The sequence below is a fragment of the Agelaius tricolor genome, unplaced genomic scaffold (assembly GCF_023055355.1).
Source record: "Agelaius tricolor isolate 1412-34295 unplaced genomic scaffold, bAgeTri1.0.p SCAF_12, whole genome shotgun sequence".
Classification (NCBI taxonomy): domain Eukaryota; kingdom Metazoa; phylum Chordata; class Aves; order Passeriformes; family Icteridae; genus Agelaius; species Agelaius tricolor.
This window is the reverse complement of record NW_027269272.1, coordinates 7,281,526-7,309,067: the sequence shown is the minus strand read 5'-3', so window position 1 is coordinate 7,309,067 and position 27,542 is coordinate 7,281,526. Positions and strand designations below refer to the sequence as shown.

Sequence of the window (27,542 nt, the reverse complement as noted above, 5' to 3'; positions counted from 1 at the left end):
GGTGCTGGCCTTTCTCTTTACAGCCACACATTAGAATGGCCAGGAATACTATTGGGGCTCATAGAACCCTGGGACTCTTGGTGAACAGTGTCTTCCTGGAGTTTTTGGACCCAGGCACCATGAGTGGCAGTCACTGATGCTGCCAGGCTGGTCAGTATTACCATGCTGCTCACACCTCCATCTCAAATGCATTTTTTTATTTCTCCATTTTTTACGCTCCCTTGGATAATATTCCAAACATCCTTTAGAAAATATGGTTCCATAGAAGGGATTTTGGTCTGCTTCAGGGCTAGATCTTTAATCTGTCATGGACCTTATAGTTCCTGGGGACCTGTCACAGCTGTGACACAACTGGAAATTCAGCTTTTGAGGCTCACTTTCCCCCATGGGACATGTGGGCTTCCTGCACAGCCAGAAATTTAGCCACAAAGCACAAAAAGCTTTACTGACTTCTTTATACACACAGGAAATGCAAGTTTTAGCCACAGAGATTTAGCATTGCTCCATTTAGAATATGACAGCCAAAGCTTAAGAAGCATTACAGAGGAAATGACAATTTGGTTTGACCATTTTAATGGTTTTGCTGCTCATCTTCCTACTACCACAGCACACATGAATGAGAGTCACTTTTGAGTCCCTCTGTATTGCTTTATCCAGAGAAGGTCAAGAAGAGCTTGGCCCACATTTCAGTGGGCCAGCCTGTGCTGGCTGTGCTACTCTTCTGGGTATGACAGAATGGTTGTGTGCAGCAGAACAAATCCACCTGTCACAGGAGCCTGGAAATACCAACATTGCTACATCAGCTGAGAGGTGAAATGGTAGAGAGAGGGCCTGGCCGCTAGGCTTGGACACTGGAGTTGAAAGGAGTCACTTCCACATGGTCACAGCCAGAATGAGACATTGAAAACAGACATTCATTTACTGGGCAAATCCACAATCTCCTGATAATCTTGCCTTCTTAATTCCTTCCAGGAAAGCTTATAACACGCAAGGAAAAAAACACTCACCAAAATAAGCACTGCCCCAACTAGATCACAAGTGCCTGGGAAGATGTGCAGCACAAGCAGCTGCAGGACCATGGCAATGACAATCTCCAGGTGCTGCACAGTGCTCACCAGAGCGGGGTGGAACTTGCCCAGGGCATGGTAGACCCCCAGGAAGGCTGCAGTGGAGCACAGGCAGATGGCAAGGAGATAGCTCCAGGTTTCCCCATCCAGTGGGACGATTGGCTCCTGGAGCAGGAACATGGTGGACACTCCCCACACTGTTCCCGTCCAGCTGAAAGTGAACAGCGCTGTCCACATGCTGATGTTGTCTTTGATGGACCTGTAGATTATCATGGAGAGGGCAGTGGTCAGACCAGCCATGACTGTCATGGTATAGCCAAAAGCTTCTTTCCAGGTGCTCAGCAAAGAGTTTTCCTCCTTAATAATGTTGGGGATCATGACCAGACAAACCCCGCACACACTGCCCATGACAGTGAGCACGTCTATATAAGCCATTCCTTCATCTATGAGTAAAAAAGCCAGAATGGCACTGAACACCGTGGTGGTGGCCCTCCACATGATGGTGCCATTGCTGGGGGGCACTATGGAGAAGGAGGTGTAGGCACAGGTGATGGAGATGACATTGCAGACCCCATAGAGGAAGAGCCGGAGCCTGTAGCCTTTGGGGCCGAAGGGAGGCTCGTGGTGGTAGCACACAGCAATGAGGGACAGCACCTGCAGCACCGAGCGGATGAAAATCAGCTCCAGAGATGGCACTTTGGAACGGTCAGAAATTAACCTTGTGATCAGAGCCACACATCCGTGAGCCACGGCAGACCCAAAAAGGACTGCCCACGTTTTCCTGGACTGCAGTACATTTCCTTCAGGAAAGTGCTGGGATTGTCCAGCCTCATCAGGTTTTGGCAGTTGTGCTGGCTTGGTGTCTATTGTACCAAAAAAAGTGTGTTCTCTCTTTTTCCCATCACTCAGTAATCTTCTCTTAGGATTATCCTCCATAAATACTCCAGTATCTTCATGACCATCCTCACATCCCTCTTCTCCTGGCTGGGGATAATGAGAGGTGTATTTCACTGTTACTGTGTTGGGATGAATTTTCACTCGCTTTTTTACTGGGTATTTTTGGGAAGACGTATCCATTTCCTTAGAGGAATGCCCTGGTCTGAAGAAAAAAAATGGAGATACGCTGTTGTTTAATGAATAGGAAAAGATTCATGGATGTAAGCACTTTTAGTGTTTACAAGCTATTTTTATCAACCAAATACAAGTACTAGCAGCCCATTCTTGGTTTTGCTTTAATTTTTTACTGAGTTACTGCTAAATACCTTTGATGGCTGGGCCATTTGGATCTCCTTGAAAGTCAACCACAGCACTTCACTTTAGTCACTAATTTTTGAGAATAAGATATTTTGTCATTATGCATGGTATACATAATGAATTCTAGTATATTTTAATAAGAAAGTTCTCTTGCTAAGCTTTTTACCCTGTGGTTATGCATTATTGTTAATGGCTTGCCAGTGTTACAGGAGATTACAGGAGAGATTTGGCTGAAGGAGATGACAGAGTAACCCAGGGAAATAGGGAGCACGCCCGGGCAAGTCAGCAGTTTGCATATGGGTAACAACACATCTTTGAACGCAACCGTGACAGTGTTAAACCCTTCTGTCTCCTCGGGAAGGGCCATTTCCCACTACACAAACAGTGCCTGTGATTCCTGCGGGGTGGGGCAGTTGTTCAATAAAGGCAGGGGTACCGTCATTGAAATGACTGTTCTCACGCCATCTGTGCAGAGCCTTCCAAGAGGCAGCAGGAGCAAGGAAACTTTCCCTGCATTCTCTTCACTCCAGCAAATAAAACCTGTGCAGACCTTACCTGTGACATTCGACTCCAAGGCAGAGGGGGAAAACACCTCTTCATCACCTACATCTTCGATGGGCTATCTAGACAGAAACAACAGTTGCTCTCAGCTACCAGCCGTGAAGGTTACAAACATCTCAGCACAGAAAGTAAAACCCAAGGGAGGCTCAAAGCCCAAACCACTTTAGATGGAGAGAAAGCAATCAGTGGCATCTTGTCAAAACCACTCCTCAGCCATCTCCCGGAATTACTGAGGGAGCTGATCCAAAGAACAAGTGGTGGCTTGTGAGCATAAGGTTCCTGCAGCTCTACAACAAGCCAATCCAGCCTCCCGTGCCTGCTGTGCTGCCCCAGGGGCTGCAGAGGGGAGGAAGCCCGGGGGGACCCATCCTCCCTGCCCGGAGCTCCCTGCTCTGGAGCCGAGCTCGGGCAGCGGCAGCGGCAGCAGCTTGGCCTCTGCGCTGGCCCCGCAGGATGGGGACAGACACTCCTTGTCCCCAGGGGGGACAGCAGCGTCCCTGGGGGTCCTGGTGCTGCGAGACCACAGCTGCTGGCCAATGGGCTGAAGGGCAGGAAAGCAGATCGGCAGGGAGAACACGGGTCTAAAGGCGGGCGGTAGTTCCTCACAGAAACACTGGAAATACCGCGGCCAGGTTCAGCCTTGGCATTTTCTGTGCTTGTGATCTGTGACAGCCAAGCACTGCCTGCAGCTCTGGCAAATTAATTTACATGAGAATGGTACAGTCTGCCTTTTTCCTCACAGGCTGAGTGTTCATTAACCCCCTGCTACACCCAACTGAGCTGCAGCCGACTCCCTGCTCTCCTCGTGGGGGACACGGGCGGGCACCAGTCCCAGCTCGGGGGGAAGCAGCAGCACCAGTTTGGACCTGCACAAGTGCCAGGGCTGAGGACCCTCTCGAGTCCCCCTGTCTCTCAGGAGGCCTTGTCCAGCACTGCTGATCACGTTTTGGTGCCGCAGCCCCAAGGCCAGAGCCCCCCCAGCACGGTGAAGAGCATTCCGAGTGTCCATGGGCAGCTTGCTGGGCAAGGAACCTGGGAACGAGGAGATGAACGCCAGCGAGAGTAAACAGAGCTGGGTACCAGCTGTGCTAGCGGGCACTTCAAACAACACATCAACATTTACTGCCAGAAATCTGCCCCAGGCTCACCTGCTACCTTCACTTTCCCTTCAGTTAAACCATTCATTTCCGAATTTTAACATGCAAATGCCAACCGCACCGAGTGAGCCCAGGAAGGCAGTGATTTTCACCTGCACAGCTTTTCCTACCTAGCATTTCATTGTGTTACAATCCACAGTTTTGCCTTGAAGGCTTAAAAAATTTAAGACTTTCTTGCTTTAAGGCACAACATACTGGATCGTGAATAAAATAATTGGGAGGAAAAGAAGACAAAAGCGGACAACAGGAATTATTATTAGATTGACAGCAGGCCACTGGGTCATTAATTAATTAATTTCAAACTCATTAATTTCCTTAAGAAACAGCTGAGTAAATACTGCAACTGTTCCTGAAAACAAAACCAAAACAGCTCATTTGTTACTATGAGCACATACAACAGTAACTTTCTTGGTTCCTGGCTTTAGATTACATTTTCTTTCAACAAATAGTTGCAAATTCAACATAACAGTTTCGAATGTGGCACTGGACCTGTGCAATGTATTCAGGGATCTCTCTGGAGGAAAACAATAGATGGTGAGCGTGTAGCTCAAAATGGCTGTTCTGCACAGGGCTGCTCAGCTGGGAACCAGAACACTGGGGAGTCTGGAAAGTGGAAGGGCAAACACGTGTGAAAGGCAGGAGTGGGAACTAATAAAGAACAAAAAAATAAATAACAGGAATGTTTAGCCCTAATTTTCATTTTCCCAACTGAATACTGAGTGTATGACAAATGTGATGCCAACCCTCCCACAGTACATTTGTTTGTAGTCTTTGGTGACCTCACTTTTCTTAACCAGTGAGATTTTCTATGGAGACTGAGTTTAGGGCATATCCCAGATCCATTATGTGTGTCCCTGACACAAATTTAAAATAGACAGAAATCAGCACAGCCTATACAGACAACTTGCTGCTTTTCTTTCTGCCCATGCCTTTTGTGGAAATGACATGAACTTTTTATTTTTCCTTCATATCTGGAAACTTAACATGGCTTATTTGCATTTTCTATTAAAAACACAAGTTTATTAAACTTGATTAATATTAAATTAAACTTGATTTCAAATCAAGTTTAATACAAGGCTGAAGGTGAAGCACTATGCAAAAATTCTCAAGTTATATAACAAACATTCCCAATTCAGCCTGGGACACCCATTTAAATTACCAGCTCATTGAAATCCCTGACTGGAAAGTGTGAACCCTGTTTTCCCTAGGGGAACAAATAACAAATGGAGATGACATAAATGGCACAGATCATTGATAGAATACAAACCACGATTTCTTTTAGAAGAAAAAGACTGAATACTCCCCTCCTTCCCTCAACTCCTGCAAGTGCTGGTTAGCCAGGAAGAAATGGGTGATTAGCTGCCCCCTGACTGCAGGGGGTAGGAGCCTGAACTCTCCTCCTGTGCCTGAAGGAATGAGGGCTTTGAGGTCTGGTGATTCTAACCACCAATCTCGAATAAACTCACAAAAAAACCCCCTCTCATCTTCTGCCAGATTGGTTAAAGTCATTCAGGCTACTGAAGTGTTATTATGAAAGACTCACAGATGTGGCAATTCCAGCCAGGGATATGGAGTTGGGAATAAGTCAGCTACCCCTGCTTTCTGAAAGACAGGCTCCATAGGAATGCTCCTTTGTCTCTTGTGTGGAAAATTCCCCAATCCTGACCAGATCAGGCTGAAACTACCAGAGGGCTGTGAGCAGTCTCTACAGGATAACTACAGACTGACGATTCTCCCTGAACATCACACAATGAAAGACCCACCCACGCCTGGAAACCCACGGAACTGACTGAACTCGTGCCACCTTCTCTAAGCACATGTGTGCACTGACTTCTCAGCATAAGGGATTTTCTTTTGATTCCTTATCAGGTGCAGGAAAATCTCCTGAAGTCCTGTTTCAGCATCATTAAACCACCTGGAGATTCTTAGGTGTTTCATACTTCAGGCAACTGCACATGCCAAGGGATCTACAGTCAGGTGGTGTACAAGCACCTTTATCTTTTTAGCCAGATTGACATAGATCAATTTAATTAAAAATACATTCCAAGGAACTCAAGTCTTTATTAAAATTTAATGAATAGCAAAAGGTATTTAAGAAAATGAAGAAGCAATTACATGAAAGGAGTTTTTAGCACTTAAGCACAAGAGCAAGCATTATACACAAAGCAACAAACCAGTATCCCGCGTCTTCAAATTAATTGAGTTACATCCAGCAGCACTGCCTGAAGGAAGAGCCAGTAAAACCTTCACTGAATACAAATACAAACCCTACACTGAAGTCCCACGAGTTCTCAGTACATTTCTGATAATATTTTGCTACCCAAAAATCAACCTCTATTTGTGCTAGCTCACTGAAGCAACCTCATTTGATGGGATATACCTTTAATTCTCCTTGCTTTCTCTATACCATTGCAGAATATGGGCTCCATTTGCAGCCATTTCCATGAAAAAGTACTATTTTCTAATTTCTCCATTCATGCCTGTTGCCTGCTGCAGCTCCTACCTCTGCAGCAGCAACACTTGCATCAAGTGATTTTGAGAGAACAGCCACTTTGCCTGCAAACTTCCCATTCCAAAAACCCTTATCTGAACAAACCCCTTCAGATAGCAATTCCAGGCACAGGGGAAAGAACAGAGAATACACTAACACTGAATTATAGTCCCCTACAGCACAGGAAAACAGCTCAGTTAGATGTAAGAAAGGCTTTAAGACGTACATTACAATGGGGTGAAGCGAGAGACGGCACCTTCGGTCCATGACAGCAGATGACAGGTCGAGATTAGAGATCCCTCACTCACTGCTTTGGATCCTCTCCCAACAATCTGCACCCCCCGTTAGCCAGCGGTGCGTGCAGGAGGGGACAGTCGCCGGCAAAGCGACCGAGCTCGGGAGCGCTGCGAGGAGGGCGGCACCAATCGTGATGGCAACTGTCGCCGATAAGAGGGCACTCGTCAGAGGACGCGGGGCGTCTCCATGGGAACCCCGGAGCGGCTGCAGGAAAGCCCCTCCGGGCAGCAACGGGCGGAGGGCGGTGGCTGCCCGGGCTCGGTCCCCGCCGTGCCGCGCCCTCCGCGACCGCCCCCGCCATGGCGGAGAGCGCCGGCCCCGCTGGGCCCCAGACACATCACTGCCACACACATCACTGCCACCGCCCTGGCGCCGGGGGCGCGCCCGCCGAGGCACGGCCGCGGGCTGGGAATGCGCTCCGACCAGGCTGGGCCCTCGCCCCTGTTCTGTCGCGACAGTCATGACCCCCTTCCCCCGCCCGTGTCTCTGTCCCCGCCGCTTCACTGGGCCCGAGTCTGTGCCCCGCCCCCGCTCTGTCGTGACAGACACCTCCTCGGCCGGTGCCCGTGTCTCCGCCGGCTCTGTCGCGACTGTCACCCCCCCCCCCCCCCCGGGCGGTGTTTGCGAGCACGCGGCGCACGCGCGGCCGTTTCCGCGCGAAAGACGTTTTCCCGCGTGCCGCGCGCGCCGGGGCGGGGCCACTTCCCCTCGTTCCCGCCCCTTCCTCTGCGCGCGGCGCGGTCGCGCGGCGGCGCGGGGCCGGGCACGCGCGGTGCGGCGGCGCGGGCGGCAGGGGGCGCTGCGCGCCCGGCGCGCGGGGCGGCTGCGCCGTGGCGGGTCGGAAATGCCGCCAGGTGGCGGTTTAGGATCGCGGCCCCGCTGAGCCCCGCGCGGGCCCCGCCAGCGCCGCCGCCCCGGCCCCGGCCCGCGCCCGCCGGACCCCGCGCGCCGCCGCCGCTCCCGCAGCGCTCCCGGGGCGCTCCCGGGGCGCCGCCGCGGCGCGGCCCGAGGTGAGCGCGGCGCGCGGGGAGGGAGCGCGCGGGAGGCGCCGATCCAAGATGGAGGCGCGAGGGGCGGGGGCAGCGGGGCCGGGGCCGCTCGCTCGCTCGCTCGGTCTCCGTGGCGGCCGGGCCGGGAGCGGGCGCTGCCCGTGCGAGGAGAGAGGAGAAGGGGAGGGGAGGGAAGAGGAGGCGGCGCGGGGCGGGGCGGCTCCTGCCGGAGCAACGGGTCCCCCGGGCGCGGCGCTCTTCGCCGCCATCTCATTGTCCCCGCCGGGGCTTTGCCGGGGGCGCGGGGCCGAGCCGGGCCGGCCTCCCCCGCCGCCGGGCCTGCGCCCCGCTCCGGGTGGTGGCGGCCGCGGCGGGCCTGTGGGGGCGACGGGGGATGCTCGGGCGGAGCGGGGGTGGCGCTTCCGCCGCGCGGGACTCGGTGGCGGCGGCCCCCGGCCGGCCCCGGGCGGCGGCGGAGGAGGGAAAGTTCCGGGAGCCGGTGGGCGGCCCGACCCGCCTTTGGCCCGGCCCGGCCCGGCCCGGCCCGCCGCCGGGACCCAGCCCACGGGAGCGCCGGGGCCCCCCGAGCGCCTGGCCGGGATCCAGGGGGCCAGGCCGGGGTGCAGTCCCGGGGCCGGGGACCCCCACCCGCCGCTCCTGTTGCTCATCCCCGAGTTTCCAGTGCGGTGGCACCGGGGCGAGCGGCCGCCCCTCGGCTGGCCCGGGGGACAGAACCGTGTCACGCAGCCGTGGGGCTGCCCCGTGCTTTAAATGGGAAAAGCAGCGCGCCGAGCCCCGGGGATGGCGGGAGCGGAGCCGGGATCCAGCGATCCACGGCTCCGGGAGCAGCCAAGTGCAGGCAATGCCTTGTGGCCGGGGCTGCGAGCGGGGGAGAGGCACAAAACCGGGCTGGGGTCCTGCTCTGTTGGGCTCAGACACAGCAAAGGTTGTGCTCCGAGCAGTGGAAGGCTTCGGTGCTGGGTGCTGGTCACTTGGCCCATCCTGGTTAGTGGTGGACAGCTGCACTCTGCTTTCCCTGTGCTCCTGGGATGGAACAGGGAGTGTGAGCAGTGGCTGGGAGGAAGCGTGACTTGGGAGAAAGAAAATAGTTGTAGTATCCATGGAGAAACTTAAAGGGACATGACTGCCAATACCAGTGTCAAAAACTTAGTTTCTGGGAAGACAGTGTGAGTTTAATTAAACTGAATTGAGCTGCTTTGTAAGTATTGATTATTGCAGTTGCATTTCACACGATTTTGTAGCTGTGTAGAGTTAGTCTAGTGAAAGCATCTATTGTTTAGGTTGCTGAGGAATGAAAAACCTTCTCCAGATCACACCACCAATGCAACTGTTATTAAACTGTGTCCTGCGTTTGGTGGGATAGATGACAATAATGTCTGGGTTCAGTAACTTTTCCATCTTATTACACTAGTGAAAAAGGAGAGGTATGAGAGAAGGATCCATGCAAATTCTTTGGATCCAGAGCAGTTTGGTCTTGCCTAGTGCTCTAGCAGGGTTATTTGATGAGTGTTTGTACAGTGTAACCCATCCACCCCTGAAGAAATCACTGGGCCACAAGGCAGTGTGCAGGTTGTCTGTCAAAAGGTGTTCTGACCATGTGAAGAAGTTCTTCCTATGACAGAATTAGAAGCCAGTTTATTCTTTCTTTATGGTTTTTTTTTTATTATTTCTGACTCAACTGTGATGACTTTTTGTTGGAAAGCCTGAGAAAATACATGTAGGGGTGCAGAGGGTTTTGAAATGACACACTAACCCGTGATGCAGCAGGATTTCCTTGTGAGCAGGAGCTGACTTCAGGGTTGTGATTAATCTGAGAGGATGTAACTGTTACTGGCTGCTCAATAGAGACCGTGCAGTTGAAATTCTGTGTTGCTGCTGCTGATGGACACATGGATTTACATCAGTGAGAGTGGGTAGTGGGAATGAAGCTTTTCTGAAGCTGGGTGAACAATTAATGCCAGTTCTGGAGGTTCAGAGCACTTCATCCATCTAGAGCCCCTGTGTCCAGGGGACTGCAGTCCACAGCCTCTGGCGCTTCCTAACATTTCACAAAGCGCTGGAGTTGGCTGGTTCACTGAGGGACAGCATTTCTGGCCAAATGTCCCCCCCAGGATGCGGTTGTGTAAAGTTGTGAGGGCACCTGGAACCCTGCTGCTGGAGCTGTGTGCCTGGCGTCTCTGAGCTTGTCACCTCCTGCCCCTGTCCACAGCCTGCCCTTCGTGTTGTGCAGACTTGGACGTGACTTCTTCTGCAACTGCAGTCACCTTAGGAGAGTTGAGAAGGTTTGTGAACAATATTATAGCTCATACTTGGATGCAACGACAAAATTTGTTCCTTGGGGTAGTCAGAAACTCAATAAGTGAATGTTTTTCATTTGAAAGAACAAAATGTACCTCGAGTTTGTGCTGGTGACTGTGGACTCTCTTGTTTCTTTCTCTTGGTTGTAAAGGCATGCCCTGGTACAAGTTGGCTAAATACTGGTAATTTAAATAACATTTTAGTGGGCAAGTGAGCCCATAGAAGTGTAAGGATGCAGTGAGAGAAATGCTGAATTGTGATGACTTTCTAAGAAGAGTCCTTTCAGTGGGATGAGAACATGCCTTTATGGTAATATTGTGGTTTGTTTGCTGGTAACATGCGCAAAAGCTTCTCACCCCCTGCTGAGAATTCCAGAGTGCCAGATCTGTAATTACCACAGGACATACTGAAAGAGGCAAACTCTGCTGAAGTTGTGCAGGAATGTTAAAGCCAGAATTCAGCTGCAGCGCTGCTGAATGGGTGATTGGCCTCTCTGGGACCTCCCGGTGCTGCACCTTGGAGTTCTGGGATGAGGCTCTGGCTTCTGGTGCTTGGAGTCAGACCCAGAAGGTGATGCTGAATCTGGTGCCAAGATAAGGAAGTGCCTTATCTCAATCTGCTGTGTTGACTTCAGGACTTAAAATGCCAGCCCATGTCTGCAAGATACTTCCTGCATTCTTTAAGGTTTTGGGGTTTACTTGTAGTCAGTCTCATTCATCAGTGGAGTTCTGAAACTCCAGTTGCAGATTGTCATCTCTGGCTTGCAATGCCACTGTGTCTGCTCATTTGGCTAAAACCAGAAAGGACTAGAGTTGGTTTTTGTTCTTGGAGAAGAAAGGGAAATCCTACAAGGTTTTGAGTTCATGAGCAGATAATTGTTTTGTTGTTTCTACCCATGGCATCCAGGGACATGCAGTATTTTGCTTTTCCATGCTGATGTAGTTTTGTTGGTTTGGGTGTTAAATATGTGATCAGAACACAGAAACCTATTTCTTTGTTCCCTTGGAAAAGATGTGGTTTAGAGAGTGTTACTATGACCTCTTGCAACCTTTCAGTCCAAAAAACACTTTCAAAAATAAGTGTTGTTTTGTGAAGGTGCACTCCAATTTTTTTTAAAGGCAGACCTCGCCTTCAGGGTTAAGGGGAGGGACTGCAGAGGGAATGTTGTCCTTAGCTGTGATTTTGTAGCAACGTGCTAATTTAATTTCTGACATGTCCTGTTGGAAGTCTGACTGTAGGCAGTGGTTGCAGCACTTGGCAGCTGGTGTGTCACTGAGAGAATACCCAGGAGCTCAGGTGCTCTCCCTGTGGTTTGAAGGATCCCTGCTTCTGGCCTTGCCAGCTTTGCCACATTTCCTCATTTGCATCCCTGCAGGCATTTTATAGTTTGGAAAATGCTTTTAAATAATAAGAGTGTGCTTGAGATAGCAGGATGCCTCCCAAGAAGAGATCTGTCAGGGCCCAAAGTGTCACCTGTGTCCTGTTCTGAGCTGTAGGTGTGACATGAACTTGGTAAATTTGGTTACTCTGCCTTAATTTTGGAATATCTGGGGAGAAAATGCCTATTTATAAATGCAGGTAATTCCATATGAGGTACAAGGAGTGCAGATAGAAGGTTTTTCATGCCTTCAGGCCCCGACTTTGGTGGGTGCTGCTCTCTGTGCCCAGAGCTGGGAGCACTGGCTGGCCAAAGCTACCAGCACCTGGTCCCTGACCTGCTGCTCATCCTGCCCAGAGGGAATTTGGGTCTTAAAAAACACAAAAAGGCTGCACATGGTGCGGTGGGACAGGCTCTCAGCCACAGTTGTCAGCATTATTAGACATGAGAGTGGGAGTGTGTTGTGAGCTCCAGTCACACAGTCATTAATAATTTATTTCACAATTAGGAGCAGAAGGTGGAATTCTTAAGCCTGTCCCCCCTTCAGCTGAAGGACAGGTTGTTTCAGGTGGCTCCCAAAAGTAATGTTTTACTAGAAAGCAGCGTGAGGGAACATCCAGCCAGTTGTGTTCCTTGCTGTGCAAGGTTTCAGCAGCAGATACTTATTCTATAAATAAATCTAGTGAGTTTATGTTCTGTAGCTCTACAAATAGCAGGCTTGTATTATATTGGCAGATTAGCTGAATGAGAACAGTGTTGACAGATTGTTCAGCTCATAGGAAAAAGGTATTTCTTTGGAGAGTTACTTAGGGATTATCCTGTGTGTCAGAAATGTTTCTAAATGTCAACAATTTTTCTAAAATAAATTAATAAAAATCAAAACAATTAATCTTGAATACATTTTTAAGTATTAAAGCCTACCATGTGGAGGTGTTTTTTGAAACCAAAATCCAATAACAAGCTGAGTATCTGTTTACTCTCCCCCCGTGAGGGTTTCTCTCTCTCCTTTTAGGGTTAGAATCCCCAAGGAGCTGGAAGATACCAACATGTTTGTGTTTATAAGTGGAAAATGAAACTTCATTTGCCAAAGGGTAATGAATTCCACCTTAAGTGCGTGCTCAGTGTGCCAGTTTTGCATTGTTAATTTCTGGATCTGTTCATTAAGACCACACGAGCTGGTTGCTGCCAGTGCAATGGCTCAGGATGGTTGAGCTGCTCTGCCAGGCTGCCTCAGCTGAGAGGAATCTGTGTCTCCACAGCTGTACAGCTCTCCCTTCCCTTTGTGCTGCTGCTGCTGCTTTGACCTTCCCTGGAGCTGAATTCCCTACCTGGAATTTCAAACTGCTCTGCCTGGGAGGGAGGTTTTTCTGCCCCAGTGAGTGAATCCAGTCAGGCTGTCAGAGTCACGAGGTGATAGAGCTGATGCAAGGTCAGTGGCAGGAATACTTTTGAGGAAAAATGGTCCTGGAGATGGGGATCGTCCAGCTGAGAGGTTCAGGTTGGCTCAGCTGTGTGTGCCCAGCTGTGCTGGCTGTGGGTGTTCGGCTTGGAGCCCATTGCTCTGTGCACAGCTGGGATTCTGTGGGTGACCCTGACCCTCCCTGAGTGTCCCTGCCAGCTCTGCTGTCTGCAGCTGTGTTTGTGCTTCCCTTCCTCAGGCTGCTCCTGCCCTGCCACAGGAGCCTGGTGCCATCAGCACCTTGCTGGCATTCTGTTCTGGAGGGAAGAGTCCCAGGGTGGCCTCCAGCTCACACTCATGGTGTCATGGTGTTGTTTGGGTTGGAAGGGGCCTTACAGATCACCCTGGGCACTCCTGGTGCCCTGCGTTCCTTGGGCTCCCCTGGGGCCTCCTGTGGAGTCAGCGATGAGCCCTTGGTTTGCTCTTTGTCTCCTGTCCCATCACCAGGTAACCTGTCCGTGCAAGGGCTCTTGTTGCCATGGCAGCCTGATTTCTTTAAGGGCCTTGTCTGAAGAATCTTGTTAAATGTCTCTTGGAAATTGAAGCAGCCTTTGTCAAGTACAGTCCACTGGTGTAAGGGAGGGCCTTGTGAGAAATCCTGTAGATTTGTGGAACTTGACTTTCTTATACAAAAGGAAGGTTGATTTCCCTGTCTGAATGCTGTAGTTTATTTAGTTGCCTGCAGATCTATTTTCTGGAATGGTTTCTACTAAACTAGGCTCACTAGACTAACAGAGTGTTAGGTGAGAGAGTAAACATAACTATAAATTACGTTCAAGAGTAAGCACTGCTTCAAGCAGTAGAATTTTATTTTGAAGGCTGCTTTTTTCTGGTTCACTTATGTGGCTTCTTTGGTGTCTGATAGTTTTGTTTTTCCCACATCCTTACTTTAATAGGACATTGCTTGTGGGAGAGGAATTAAACATCTCTCTTCTAAGAAATTAATATTTTTAACAATAGAGAGGTACTTACATGTTTTGGGATCTCTGTTTTCCTGAGTTCAGTGGAAATGGGTCCATGCACTGATAATTATTGATAGTGGAGATGGAGAAAAGGACAGAGAAAAGGAATATACACAGAGTACTCTCCTGTGGGCCTGTTTCTGTTTGCTACTGGGCTGAAACAAACCCAAACAAATGGTTGCAGTGATAGTGTAAAACAAATAAAACAAATAATGCAGCACAAGGAGTGCGACTCAGCACTGCACAGATTGTCCTTGCACACAGAGCTGAGACTGGAGGGGCTGCCTTGCCTTTGGCTGCCTCCAAACTGTGCTCAGCCATCTGTAACCTTTGTGCCCCGCTCCACAGAGTGCTCTGGGAATGGCAGTGAGAGTGCAGGAGAGCTCCAGTTTGGGTATTCTGCCCTTTGAGTCTCAGATCCTGGCTTGTTTATTCTTCACCTCCTTTCAGTTCCACAATCCCAGTGTTTTCCTTAAGCTCTTTGATGCTTTTTCTGTTTTAGCACTAGCCGATTGTTCTGCTTGTATTTACATAAATCAAATAGAATTCACCTATAATGTGTCCTTTCCCATCCCTTTGAGAAGGGTCAGTGCAGCTGATCAGGAGAAATGGCATCATTTCTCTGGCTTTGTGCATCTGTTTTGCTTCCCAAGTCAGAGGAGTGATTTTTTTTCTTTCTTTTTTTTTTTTAATATCTTTTGTTTCTGTAAGCTCCATTAGCAACAGTTTTCTCTGACAAAGCAGTAAGATGAAGCTGAATTTTAATTCCTGTTTCAAAATGGTCTGGGGAAATTTTGAATACTAATTATTGTGCTGTTGTGCAAGATACTGGACATGCTCAGAACCTGGAGAGGTGTGTTTTGATATTGAGCTGTTACACCTAATTTTCTTCCCAAGAGGAACCAGAGAAGCTGCTTGTTTTTGCTTTGCAAGGGAAAGTTTTTACACACTCAAGCTCATGTTGGTGGAACTACAAAGCACCAGCATCAAGGTCAGAAAGCACTGGAGTGGGGGCTTATGTAAATCCTATTGCCCGACCAGGTGATGAATTTTCTTGTCTTGGAGGTAAATGTTTGTGAATGCCAGAGCCATTAGAGCTGGGAGGACAAGCCTTTCCCATTGGTATGCCTCACTTCTCTGACTTCTCATTGCTGGTTGTTGCTTCAGAGCTGTTGGCGTCCTGGTGGAAAGCTGAGAAGGAAAGACAAGGGCTGAGAGATGAGGCTGAGGGACAGGAATCGAGGGAAGCAAAGTGACACATTTGAGGGGTGCAGGGAGGAGTTGCCACTTGTAGCTGCCATTATTCCCTGGACATTTTGTTTCCCCAAGGCAAGTGTATTGTTACAAAACTGCTAAGGCATGAATGCGGATCCTTTTCTAAACTTGTAGAATATTTTCTCGGTGATCTCTGCCACAGAGAATTGCCAGGCCTTTTGCAAGAGTGTGCCATTCATCAGCATCATCCACAGCATTTGTGCAGGACTTGGAGCCCCTGTGCCATGGCAGGAGGTGCCCACCAGCATTTTCTGCAGTAAATTCTGAGCTATTGGCAGGGTATGTCACTGGCAGAGTTTTATTGTGAAATTCACAGCTGAGAATAACCTTTCACATCTTCCTCGCCCATAAATTTTTGGCAGTCAGCTCCTTTGTTGTCTGTCCCTCAAAGAACTTCCTTGACCCAAAGCCATGCTTTGATAACACCCACAGCCAGGGCTGGGCTATTGTGTCTGCCTCTGTCCTCCAGGCCACGTGTTGCTCCTCTTTGTAACTCGTGCTTGCATTCATGCCCATGTCAAAAGAGAATGACTTGGTGTGGCAGTGGTCACAAAAAGCATTCAGCATGTGGGACAGTCAGCTCTGATTTGTAGTTCCCCAGTTCTGATCTCTTCACCCACAGGCCTGGTCAATGACAAGCAGCAGCAGCAGCCCTGTGAAGTGTCACAGAGTGCCACTGCAGTTATTTATGCTGCTGGAATCCTGAGCCTGTGTGCAGGTTCACTGGTGCTGGCAGAAGTGAGTCTGACACGGGGAAGAGCTGCTGGAACTGAGCTGTCATGGAACAATTACATAATTAAAGAGCATGGGAATGTACCAAACCAGTGACTTCCAGCTCTTCAGAAGAAATAAATTCATGGTGAGCTCTCTGCACCAAATGGGGTATCAGGGGTGAGAGGAACAGGCTGTTCCTGGCACCTGATGGGGCAGCTGGTACAGAAAGTGGTGCTGTGCAAAGTAACTGCAGCTCCTGCAGCTCCTCAAGTGGCTTGCTTTATATATCTATATAATAAAGGTGCCCTTTTTAATCTCTGGACAAGCTCTTGCTGGTGTTGGTGGCATGCCAGGCTCTTTGAGAGAAGACCCAAGAGCAGCAGGAGTGGCTTGAGGCTGTGCAGGAACTGTCCTGCCCTTCCTGTGGCTCCTGCATCTGATGCTGCAGTCGGAGCTCCCTGAAATGGGGCCTGGGCTGGGAAGACAAAAAGCTGTGGGGAAGGAAGGGAAGATCGTGCTGGTAGGAGGCTAGAAATGATCTGAATATCATCTTACATTCACCACACTTGTCTATTAATAGCCAACAAAGAACAAAAATTTAATACACAGGGCAGCCTCATTTGTATTATTTTTCCTTGGCTGTAAGCTCAGGCAGTTTGGGACTTGGTTGCTGGGAATTTTTTTTAATCCCCAAGGGGAATGTTGGTTTTTCCATTGTTATAGATGGCTCAGATGAGCACGCCTGTGGTTGAGATGGGTTTTGTTAGGCAGTTACTCCCATCTAATTTCAAATAACACATGCCTTTGACAAATCAACTGTCTGGACTGGAAAGTCCTGTGTTAAGTTTTTAGCTGCAGATTGGTTATTTTTGTGGTGTTCCAACAAAACTTATTCAAATTGATGTTTGAATATGAGATTAAGGTGGGGTGTTCTTTTGGTTTGAATATAAGATTAAGGTGAGGTGTTCTTTTGGTTTTTGTTTGGTTTTGTGGGTTTTGTTTTTATTTTTTTTGGTGGGTTGTTTTTTGGCTTTTCTTCTGTTTGTTGGGGTTTTTTTGTTTGGTTGATTGGTTTTTTGGTTTGGATTGGTTTGGTTTTTCAGGTGTGGTAAATATATCTTCTTCTAAGGATTTCAGTGGGTAGTTCCTGCTGAGTTTTCATGCTTCAGGGTAAAGGCCAGTGGCTTTAATGAGATTCTTGTTTCTCAGTTGTTAAAAAAAATCCACATTGCTTGATCATACAGGTCTGCAAAATAGTGAGTGGCAACTTGGTTTGACTGGGATATCTCTTTCTTGCAGATTTTGTAGTTGTGCAGGTTTTGCATAGGAGCATTTTGTGTGTGCCACACAGAGAGTAACCTTCACTGTATCCTCCCAGCTCTGGGAAGGACAGGAGTTGGACAGACACCAGTCTGCTGCTTGTGAGCAGAAGCCATTCCTGAACACCAGACTGTGTGAGGCACAAATCCCCAGGTTTGGAAACCAGGCTTTGATTTTTTGGTCTCTTGCCATAAAGTTGCCAAAAGGTGGAACTTGTCCTTCAGGTGTCTTTTGTGCTATATTCTTGTTTCCTTCAAAGCAGGTGAGTCACTGAGGGCTCAGATAAGGAACAAATGTTTTTCCTAACTTGGTTTAGGAGAGAACATTTATTTTGGAGAGAAGATTTATTTGTTCCCAGAGGAACAGATCCCGGATGGGGAGATCAGTAAACCCAGCAGGATATAACAACATCGTGTGCTTGGCCAGTTGAGGATGTCACAGTGAATACAAAATAAGGGAGCAAAGTCATGGGCCTTTAAGCTGGCCAGGAGCTGACTGGTGGTGTGGAGGTCAGAGCTGTTGGTGCTGTTGCATTCTGAGGGTGCACCTACAGAGTGTAGGCACTCAGTTTGTGGTGATTGGGATGGGGCTGAGCCTCATCCCCAATGGGCTACAGCTGTGAGCAGCAGGTGAAGCATTGACAGCAGTGAGCCATGGAGTGCCCAGGGGCACTGCCCAACCACCAAAGGGAGCAGAGGGCACACAGGTGCAGTGCATCAACAGCAGGGGATAAAAGGCTGGGCTAAAGAACAAGGAGGGCAGAGCCTTGCAGCCTTCTGAGGTGAGGGGATGTTACTGTGTATGGGCTGATGCCTGAAGCTTTCTCATGTGCTATGGAGTTACTCTGGGTGAGTGCTTAAAGCTTTCTGAAGTTGTGTGGTGACACTATCGTGGCCATCTCAGCTGTGACATGGGCTGTGACAACAGTGTCTCAGTTTGGCTGCGATCCCAGGTGGAAGGTTCCTGTCTTAGGGGCTCTTTGGTCACTTTTTTGTGTGAATGTCCATGCTCTCACCACTGGAACACAGTGGCTCTAATACCATTTTACCCCCTTAAATTTTTTTTTTTTACCCCAATCATATGTGATGGGGAAAATTGACACCACCCTGCCCCCGTCATGTTTTTTTCCTTGCAGTATTTTTTCCTTACCCTGCAGCTGATAAGAACTTGTCCTGTATTACCAGCAGAGATTTAACCTTGCAGTATGATTTTTTGAAGACCACCACCCAAAATGTTGTAGTGGTTAATGGTTTCCTAAAATACCTATTCTGCAGTCCCCCACCCCTGGCTTTCAAGCAGGAGTTTTCTATTATTTAGTCCTATAATTATTCTCCTTTAAGAACAGTAGATCGCTTTTGAAAAATTGCAAAGTGTTCATCACTTATACGTCTCCATCCTCTGACTGGAATGTGCTGTGTTGTGAGAATAGATGCTAGAAAGACTTCTACTGTTGTGGTTTTATTTAATGAAAGAACTGGTATTGGAGTGGGTTTTTCTCTAATTATTTTATTTGAAATTTTTTCACTGATTTCTTTTGTGCTTTGCTGGAATCTCTAGGGTCACTGCTCGAGTCCAAGATCATCTTGCTTTTACAGCCATTAAGGGATATTAAAGCTGTAGACCTCTGTGCAGTCTTGTGTTTTACTGGAATAATGGACTTGTACTAGGATAGTTATTTATTGACTTTTACTTCTGTGGATCTTCCTGGGCTTTCTTTGTTCCCAAGTGAACACAGGAAAAAAAAAAAAAAAACCAAAAAATCCAAACAAAAACAATAGAGAGATAGCTTGAGTTAATCCCTTTGTCTGTCTTGGGGTACAACAATTTACAGTATTCTTGACAGCTGCTTGTCAAATCTCTTAGTTGCTGGAAATGTCACTGCATTTCCTAAGCAACTTATTCCAGCTGTATATTCTTACTGACTGGTTTGTTTCCAGTGTTTAACTGACACATTTTGCAGTTAACTTTTGGGTTTTATTTCGTCATAGTGACCTTTTTCTGCTCTACCTCAATATCCATGAGTTGTCATTTTTTTTTTTCTCCTTGAGCTCTAACACAACCTGTATCTTTGAGTTTCTCAGTGTTTTCTTCTACCTCTGGCTTTCTAGTCCTCTGACCCAGCTTACAGATTTGTTGAGTCTCTCCTGTCAGTTTATATCTCAAAGTCTGGGCCCCCAAACTGGGCTCTCTGTTCTGATGCTGATGATTTAGTGGTGCAAGCTGGATTGTTCTTCATTTATTTATTTATTTATTGTGACGAGCTCGTCACAAGAGTCCCTTGCTCTTCCCTCATCCTTTTGCTTGTTATTAAATATGGAGGGCTTTGCAGGCCAGCCCAGGGGCTGAGACTCTGCCTTAGCCTGTGCTTGGTGTCTGGGGTCACTCTGGGTTTCTGTCACTGAGAGCCAAGGTCACCCTTGTCACAAAGGGAGCGATGGCACCTGCGTGGGCAGGGTTTGTCACTGGTGAAGCAAGTGGCTGTTGGCCTGTGACAGGGCCAGCTTCCCGTGTGGTTGGCAGGGGCTGCAGCACAAGCACAGCATCAATCCCTGGCTGCGATGGCAGCAGAGAGGAGCCCGGGCTCTGCCCTTGCCCTGGGGAGGGCGGGAGGAGCTCTGCCTGCTGCTCTGGCTGTGCTGTCATTTCATGAGCTGCAGCCTTCAATATTCATGAAGGGCTCTGAAGAAAGAGGCTGCCTTGTTTGTTCAGCATCAAGCTGCTGGAAGCATACATGGAACATTGGTTTCTCCACATCCTTTGATTTCAAATGCTGCTTTTTTGTTATTATAAAATGGTACAAGTCTTCATGACGACTTTGACAATACAGAAGGAAGACTTGGGGTTGTTTTTTGGTTTGTTTTTTTTTTTTTTTTTTTAATTTTTGTGGCAATTTTTGGCAATTTTGTGGTAAAAGTATAATAGCAGCTGTAAGAGCAAAAACTAGGAAACAAAATTAATATATGCTAAAAAAGTTTAAAAGGGATTCGTTTAATGTGAATGTAATCTGTGTGTTTCACAGACTTGCCCTAAAATTTTCTTAGGAAACAGCTGTTTTCCAGCATGGACAGCATTTGCAGCTTTTGTTTCTTCCAGACTGTAGGTACATTTTTGTACCAAGCAGAGATGTTTTGAGCTTTGAAACCAGCCTTCTAGTTAGGACATCATTAGCAACATTTATTTATTGTCTGTTTGTATCCTGGATTCCTCATATCACAGCATTTGTTTCCTCTCAGTTTATAATTTTCAGGGCTTTCATAAGCTTCAGACAGATTTGCTTTGGTGCTCTACTGTTTTAAGTGCATTATGATTTGAAACCTGGATTTCACTCCTTGTTGGCTTATTTTGAAACTGCCTTTTGCTCTGTTTTTCAGCCTAATTTGTCATGGGGCTATATTGGTTGAGGTGGGATGAAAATTCAAAATTGATTAATTTATAAGTAAATAAATTGAACTAGGTTGTACTTTCGAGGCTTTACTGAATTTGGTTCACTTAGTAGCTTTGTCTAGATAAACATACCTGACTTTCTTTTTTTAGTGCTTTTTTTATCATCAGTTAGTGCTTTCCCAGCTCTTTTGTAGGTGACAGGCTATCACCTTTGCTGCCCTCCTGTCACCCCCAAGTGTCTCCTTTTGACTGATGAGCCTCTGTCCCCTCGCCATTGTCGCTGCTTCCTCCAGGGGCACTTTGGCTCCTGTGCCTGGCTGGGGATCGTTCCTGGCCATGCCCTGGGGAGGGGACAAGTGCCCCATGCAGGTCTGGGACAGGCCTGGGGTGCCCTGTGTGTCACTTAGCAGTGACAGGGCCGTCAGCCTGTGCCAGCTCAGCAGCAGCCCCTGCCTTGTACAGGTGTTTGGAAACACCCTGAGGGACTCTGACAGCTTTTAGTCACTGTTCTGTCAGCAGATGAACGGGACTTGGAGGAGCAGGAAATGCAGGGGACAGGGAGAGCCTTCCTTTGGTGGCACATGGCCTCCCTGTGCTGCTGCCCTGCTGCAGGGGTGTGGGAAGGCAGGGATCCATCTCTGCAGGTCAGAGAGGGCTCTGGGCTGTGCTGGATGCCAGCTGGGGTACCTGGGCTGTGCTGGAGGAGCAGATGATGTTGTGGTCTGTACTTGTGTGGCTCCCAGCCCGATGGAGCAGCCTTTGTGCTGTAGTTGGGCATTTTACTTTACAGCAGGAAATGAGTGAGTGCCCAAGAACCTGGCTGGTTCTTTGGGAATATGGCTTTTTCCCCCATCATTGCAGCTGAGATGCAGGCCAGCAGCACTTCATCCTTCCAGGGTACCTCCCTGGGAAGCTCATCTCCGTGATTACATCACTTATCTTACCAGTATATCACCCTTTTAATAGACTAGGAAGAGCCTTGACATCAATCTCTTACTTTCCCTTCTAATAGGCCTCAAAAATCCAAGGGAAAAAAAATCAACTGATCTCGGATCTCTTGAGAGTTTGACACTGTGTGTGTATGAGGAGCTTGAGCTTTAAATGTTTAAATCAAAATCCATTCGGTCTTAGGACTTTTTCTCTCTGCTTTCATCCATGTAGTGCACAATTCTGCCAGTTTCTCTTCTGCTCTGTTTTCTGTAGACTGCAGTATTTTTAAGAATCCTTTCCTTGATCAAGCTCCAAAACTGTTTTCCTGCCCCTCCTCTTCACAGTGGCTGTATCGAAGTTCTTGGTTAACAGACTCAACAGTTCGGTCTTAAAACAAGAAAAAGTTTGTGCTGTTTTATCACAACCTTGTAACTCCTTCTTATCTGAAATTAAAGTAAGAAATTAAAAAAAGACCACTATAACAGACAAAAACAACAGCCAGTGGGAGGGGGAAGCTAAACAACTAAATATGGGGTATAACAACTGAAGGCAGAATTTCTTGCTTCTTACAGCCAAGAACTGCATGGCTGGATGTCAGGAGCAGGAATCTCACCAGCTACTGACAGTGGTTTGTCCCTAAAATCCTCTTTGCTTAGGAACTTTTAGATGTTCAAGATTGATTTTCCTGGGTTCTGCTCAGAAAACAGGCGTCAGACTTCAGGAGTTCATTTCAGTCTTACCTTGCTCTGGTGATGTCAGTTGTTGACTTAAGGAAACTGTCTTATATTTGCAAGTCAGTATTTAACTACTGTGCTGATTGTTTTCTCTTCCATTTCCCTGTAATGGGATTTAATTTTATCCAGGTCTTCATCAGTCTGGGAGTTTGCAAGCAGATTAGAAATTAAATTGTACAGTAGAGAACAATCAATAATAAATACCCCTTTAAATGTTAATTTTTAAATAATAAAAAGAATTCTAAAATCTCTCCTGTTAAAAATTATACTTTGAAATGTGTTCTGGGTACCCTTTTTCTAGTGAACTGAAATCTCACTATGTTTTCTTTCTTCTTCCTTTGGCAATTAATCTCATAACCCATTCTCACAGATCATTCTTCTGGTGTTTTAGTAAGGTCAGCAGCTACTCTAAATGACAATTTTTTTTCAAATGTGGCTGCTAAATTTCATTTTTGTGTCAGAGAAATATCTTCTGTCTGCAAAGAGCACATGGACACTCCAGTTACAGAAACATTTGCTGTTCCATCTCTGCTCACTGTGTTCATGTATCAGTGCTCCCTCCTCTGAGGAATAATTGAAAACTTGTGGAAGAGGCTTCAGTGCCCACTGGTAAGGAGCTCATGAAACTTTTTATAGCTTTAAAGACAAAATTTTCTCAGCATTGCCCTAGGAATTCTGGAGAGATGTTTTTAGCTTCAGTGTGGGTAATTTTGCTGAAACAAATAACTCTTATTTTGCATTCTGTTAACATGCCCAGTGTCTCTGGAACTGCAAGATGCCTGTATTGCCTGCAGTTAATGTGTGAATCAAACATACAGTAATGTATAATACTCTTTATAACATTTATACAGTGTATAAAACAAAGCATGAAAGTGTTGAAGAGTTCCCTGAATTCTGACTGCAAAGGATGGTGGAAGGTTTGGGAGTGCTCAGGGCTGGGTTCCTCTGCTGCTGTGGGTTCAGAGGGCTGGCACTGAAACAGGCTGTTCTTTAAGAGTGCAGTACTCACAGGTTCTGTTAGATGGGATGTCCAGGCTCTGGGTGATCTCACATCTGCTCGTGGTGCTCTGTCTGCAAGGTCACATCTTCTCACACTTCTGGTTTTGAATGGTACCTACAGAAGTAACAACCTGTGGACAGGATTTGACCTCACCTTTTGGGTGGGTTTTTTTGTTTGTTTGTTTGGTTTTTTTTGGTTGGTGTTTGTGTTGGTTTTTTGTTTGTTTGATTTTTGTTGTTTTTTTTTTGTTGTTGTTGTTTAATTGAAGACTATAAGAAGAAAAACCCACAGGCATGCAAACCTCAAACACATTCAAGGGTGGAGTTTTTGCTCCATGTACTGATTGGGAATTACCTGTGAATTCTTTGGGAGTTCTATATTCAGGACTTTCTGTACTTAGGAAGGATGTGTGATTTTCAGCAGATATGTTTTACTATAATATGTGCTGTAAGTGCACAGTGAAGTCCAGGTTTCAGCCTGCAGGTAAGAGAGGTGCTTTCCATAGCAAATGCACAAGTAATTCCCCATGTTCCTGCAAAAGAGGAATAAACCTAGAAGCATTAGTTTTAAAAGGTAGTCAGTTCCCTTTTCTCTCCTTGGCAGTATTAAGACCAGAGCATTTTTGATAAAGAAATGTAGAAATCAGTACTGGGAATCACACTAGAGTTGCAGGGCTCTTTGAGCTCTCATTCCTCTTGTTTTTCCTCTTCCAGCCAGGTGTGGGAAGGCCAGGTAGCAATCCTGCAGGGATGTGCTCCTTCCCAGGTGGCTGGGGGCCTGGGACAGACTGAGAATGTGCTTTGCTATGGGTTTTACAAATGCACATTAAAGCAGTGTATCCTGCTTGAAACCCATTATTTAGAAAGCGAAGTGTGACAGAGACAGCAGCACATGGTAATCACAGCAGAACAGGCCAGGCTGAGGTACAGAATGAGAAGTGGGATTGCTCTCTTCTGTTGGTCATGGGCTGGAAATCGATTAGTGTTGGACGTGAAAAATGTAATTAATGATGAAAAGAGCCACTGGCAATTTGGAGTGTATTGAACATGAGCTGTGTAATGCAGTAGGGGGGTGAGCTCAACCACTTCAGATGGGAGAACCTGTCACATCTGTAATATTAAAAATCTAAGTACTAGAAAACTGAAGTGTTAGAGTACTCAGTAATTTATAGTATTTAGCATTAAAAATCGGAACAAGCTAATTATGGGTATTAAAATGGCTGCAATAAAATTTGGACATTGAAAGTTCATATAAGCTCTAAGTAATTAAGGATGCTATTTTAATATATAAAATTAAAGCAAAGAAAAATCCTCATGCAGCTCACAAGGGAAAGTGTAGAAAGAAAAATCTGCTTTTAAATTGTTATTGTCTCCTCCTGGATTTAGTTGAATAACTAAGAAACATGAAACTAGACTATTCTCTTCTCATACATAGTATAATTTGAGATATTCCTGTGTCCTTACTAGAATTGGAGAACATGGTCCTTTGCATGTTTATCTAATTTTATACTTTAGTTGATAGGGGATTAGAGACTAAGTTGTGAATTTTTTGTCTACTTTGTATTTTCTGGGATTTTTCTATTTTAGGGCTTCTGATATCACAGTTGAAATAAAGCTATACTTTTGTGCCTAATCAAGCAGCTTCCTCATTTTTAGCTGGTGAAATATTTTTGGCACCCTTTTCTCAATCTGACCTTGCTGGGCTACTACTGCTGGGAGAGCAGCAGCTCCCTGAAGAAAAGAAGGAAAGCTGTGCTTTCAGCTGGCTCTGGATGACCCTTTTGGTGCTGGAACCTCCTCATGGAGCAGTCAGAGAAAATCCAGGCAAACTCCTTATCCACCTGCAGGCCTTTGGATGAGCTCAAACAGTAGCCAAGAAGCTCCTGGGAAAAGGGAGAAAGCTATTTGGCAAGAAGATACAAAGTCTCACCAATTTCTTCAGAGGCTTCTTGGATTATCTGAATGTTGAGTTGTCACCTGGAATGGCACTCTTCCAAAAGAGATTTACATTACCTGTGTTCTTGAGCCATCCACCCTCTCCCTTCCAGACAGGTAATGGTACATCAGTGACACTGAGCTGGACTCTGTACATTGCTCAGTTAGAATGGGTAAGATTAAGTAAATAGAATGGGGCCTTTCAGTTTGCCACCAGCTTGTTTTTAACTGCTTTCCACTGGGGATAATCAGGATTACCAAGATGTGCCCCTTTCTGCTAAAATTTTGGTGGTGTTTCTTTAGCACATGCTTTTGCCATTCATAGTTTGGGCCATGGCAGGTTTGAAGGTTCAGGCTAAATCCTTTGGGACAGGGAGACATGCAGAGCTCACTTTTAAACTGTGTTTTTTGATGAGTAATCTTTGTTCATTGATATCTGTGTTTGTTGATGAGTAATCTTGGGTTTGCCCCAGCATCATTGACTCCTAATGAACATCACTGCCTTTCTCTAGGAATACAGGAGGATTTGTGTGGAATTCTAGATGTTTGAGGCTCTATGCCTCCCCTAAATGGAGTTTGAGCATGTCCAGTCACTCTTTTTGAAACCCAAAATAGAATTACTACCTTGTGTGTTTGCTGAACAAATAATTCTGGAAACATTTTCATTTGCTGTTTTTCTCTAAGTTTTACGCTCACTGCATTTCCCTTGGGAAGTATTTCTGAAAAAATATTTAGTTGGCTTTTCCTCAAATCAGAAAGTGTTTGTTCTTGTTACATCTAGCTGTTCAGGTGGGTGGATATTACCTTGACCACTGGACTGAATTCTCCATGAAATAGTGGCAGGGCTGCTTTTGAGCACTGCAATTATGTCCTCTTCAGCTCTTCCCTTAGCAGGACCCTAATCAATACAGTACTTCATAATTTCTCAGGTTCAACTCAGATTTAGAGAGGATGTCAGGATTAATGTGTTCAAATTATTCTCTGGCAGTGATCATGCTGTTAGTTCATTCAGCAGACAAAATCAACTTGACCTGGACTAGGAAGCTGCCTCTCATCCTGAGCCCTTATCATAATTCACTAAACCCTCTGCATTCATTGATGTTGCCTGTTCATACTACTGCTTTTCATATTATCAGAGAAATCATTAACAGCTTCCTCTTCTCTGAGATTATGGTATGGTTTCTTAGAAGCCACATAGCAGTCTAAGTTTGTTTTTGCTTGTATTGCCTCCTTTCCCTAATTCTTGAGCCCTTCCTTCCCCCACTAAAAAATAAACAAGTAAAAAAACCAGCAACTCAGAAGGGCAAAACACTGAGCATTACATCCTGTGCTGCTAAAGTTCTGGGATTAAGAGTTTTGCAACTGCTGAATTCTGGAAGATTTTTGAAACAAACCTTTGAATGCATATCAGTTTGGAAACAGAGAAATCAATTCTTTAAAACAGTTCTGCAGTACACGTTTAATTGTCTGTGTTTATTCCAAATGCTTCTAAGGTAGAAAAGAAGCTTAAAGATTCTTGGCAAATACAAGCTACTTGGATAGAAACCCAAGAATTTTAACAGCTGTTTTCTGGAGAATGTCTTGGCTTTTCTCGTTCTTGGTGATTTATATCTATATGGGCAGTTTGATGTCACCTTGTGCTGATTTGTGGTTTTCAGTTTGGTTCTCTAAGGCAGTAGTGTGGCTTTGCAAGTGTTTGAGTCACTCCTGTCACTGCCAGGACAGTGGGACAGAGGAGGGGACAAGGGAAAGAAACTTGGGGTACTTTAATATTGCTAATTTTTGGTCTTTTGAATAGGATTTAATATTTTTTGGCATAACGTGGTTTGACATAACATGGTATTTAAATGCATTAGAAGAATTGAGTTGCTGCATTGTCTCTTCAGAGCACAGCCACTAATTTCAGTTAAATTTGGAGGGGGTGGGAGGTCTCCAAATAGCAAATTCCTGCAGTTTTTGTGAAGGTAGATAACTGGCCTAAGTTACTTTCTTAACAACTCTTTCCCACCCCTCTCTACACACTCTTCTAAATAAAAGCAGGAGCAGGATTTCAATTGTTGTTAGATGTTAGAGAATCCACACAGAGTTACAGAACAGTAATCTGTGGAGAATCAAGCTTTCATTGTTTCCACAGCTTGTGGAACTGCTGGAAAAGACAAACAGAAGGGAACAGTAAGTGTGCAGCAGTCCCAGTTGGCCAAACCCTACAAAGAGAACTTTTATCAGTGTATCAGCAAGGCAGCAAAGACTTCTGGTTCTGTGGTTCCTAAAAACAGAAACCACGTTCTGGTTCTGGAAGAAAATCTTCATCACAGTT

General features: G+C 46.5%; 2 protein-coding genes across 5 annotated transcripts in view; one reads left to right on the top strand and one right to left on the bottom strand.

Annotated features, from left to right (window-relative positions):
• Positions 1-437: 437 nt before the first annotated feature.
• On the bottom strand, positions 438-7,299 carry SLC35G2 (solute carrier family 35 member G2). 2 transcript variants are annotated; one of them, XM_071437380.1, is made up of 3 exons: positions 6,757-7,299; positions 2,877-2,944; positions 438-2,161 (listed from the first exon to the last, which is right to left on the bottom strand). In XM_071437380.1, the coding sequence occupies exon 3, from the start codon at positions 2,142-2,144 to the stop codon at positions 915-917; it is 1,230 nt and encodes a 409-aa protein (XP_071293481.1). In that variant the 5' UTR covers positions 2,145-2,161; positions 2,877-2,944; positions 6,757-7,299; the 3' UTR covers positions 438-914. The 2 variants fall into 2 exon arrangements, with proteins under 2 accessions (XP_071293481.1, XP_071293480.1); XM_071437379.1 differs by having other exon boundaries at positions 438-2,166; positions 6,757-7,298.
• A 398-nt stretch (positions 7,300-7,697) lies between these two features.
• STAG1 (STAG1 cohesin complex component) overlaps positions 7,698-27,542 on the top strand; it is a 154,470-nt gene continuing 134,625 nt past the window's right edge. For 2 of the 3 annotated variants that reach the window (XM_071437372.1, XM_071437370.1), the window contains exon 1: positions 7,698-7,837. The gene's annotated coding sequence lies outside the window, so the exon portion shown is untranslated. Of the gene's footprint in view, positions 7,838-8,007; positions 10,120-27,542 lie in introns of those variants that run through there. The other variant, XM_071437371.1, reaches the window with a different exon arrangement.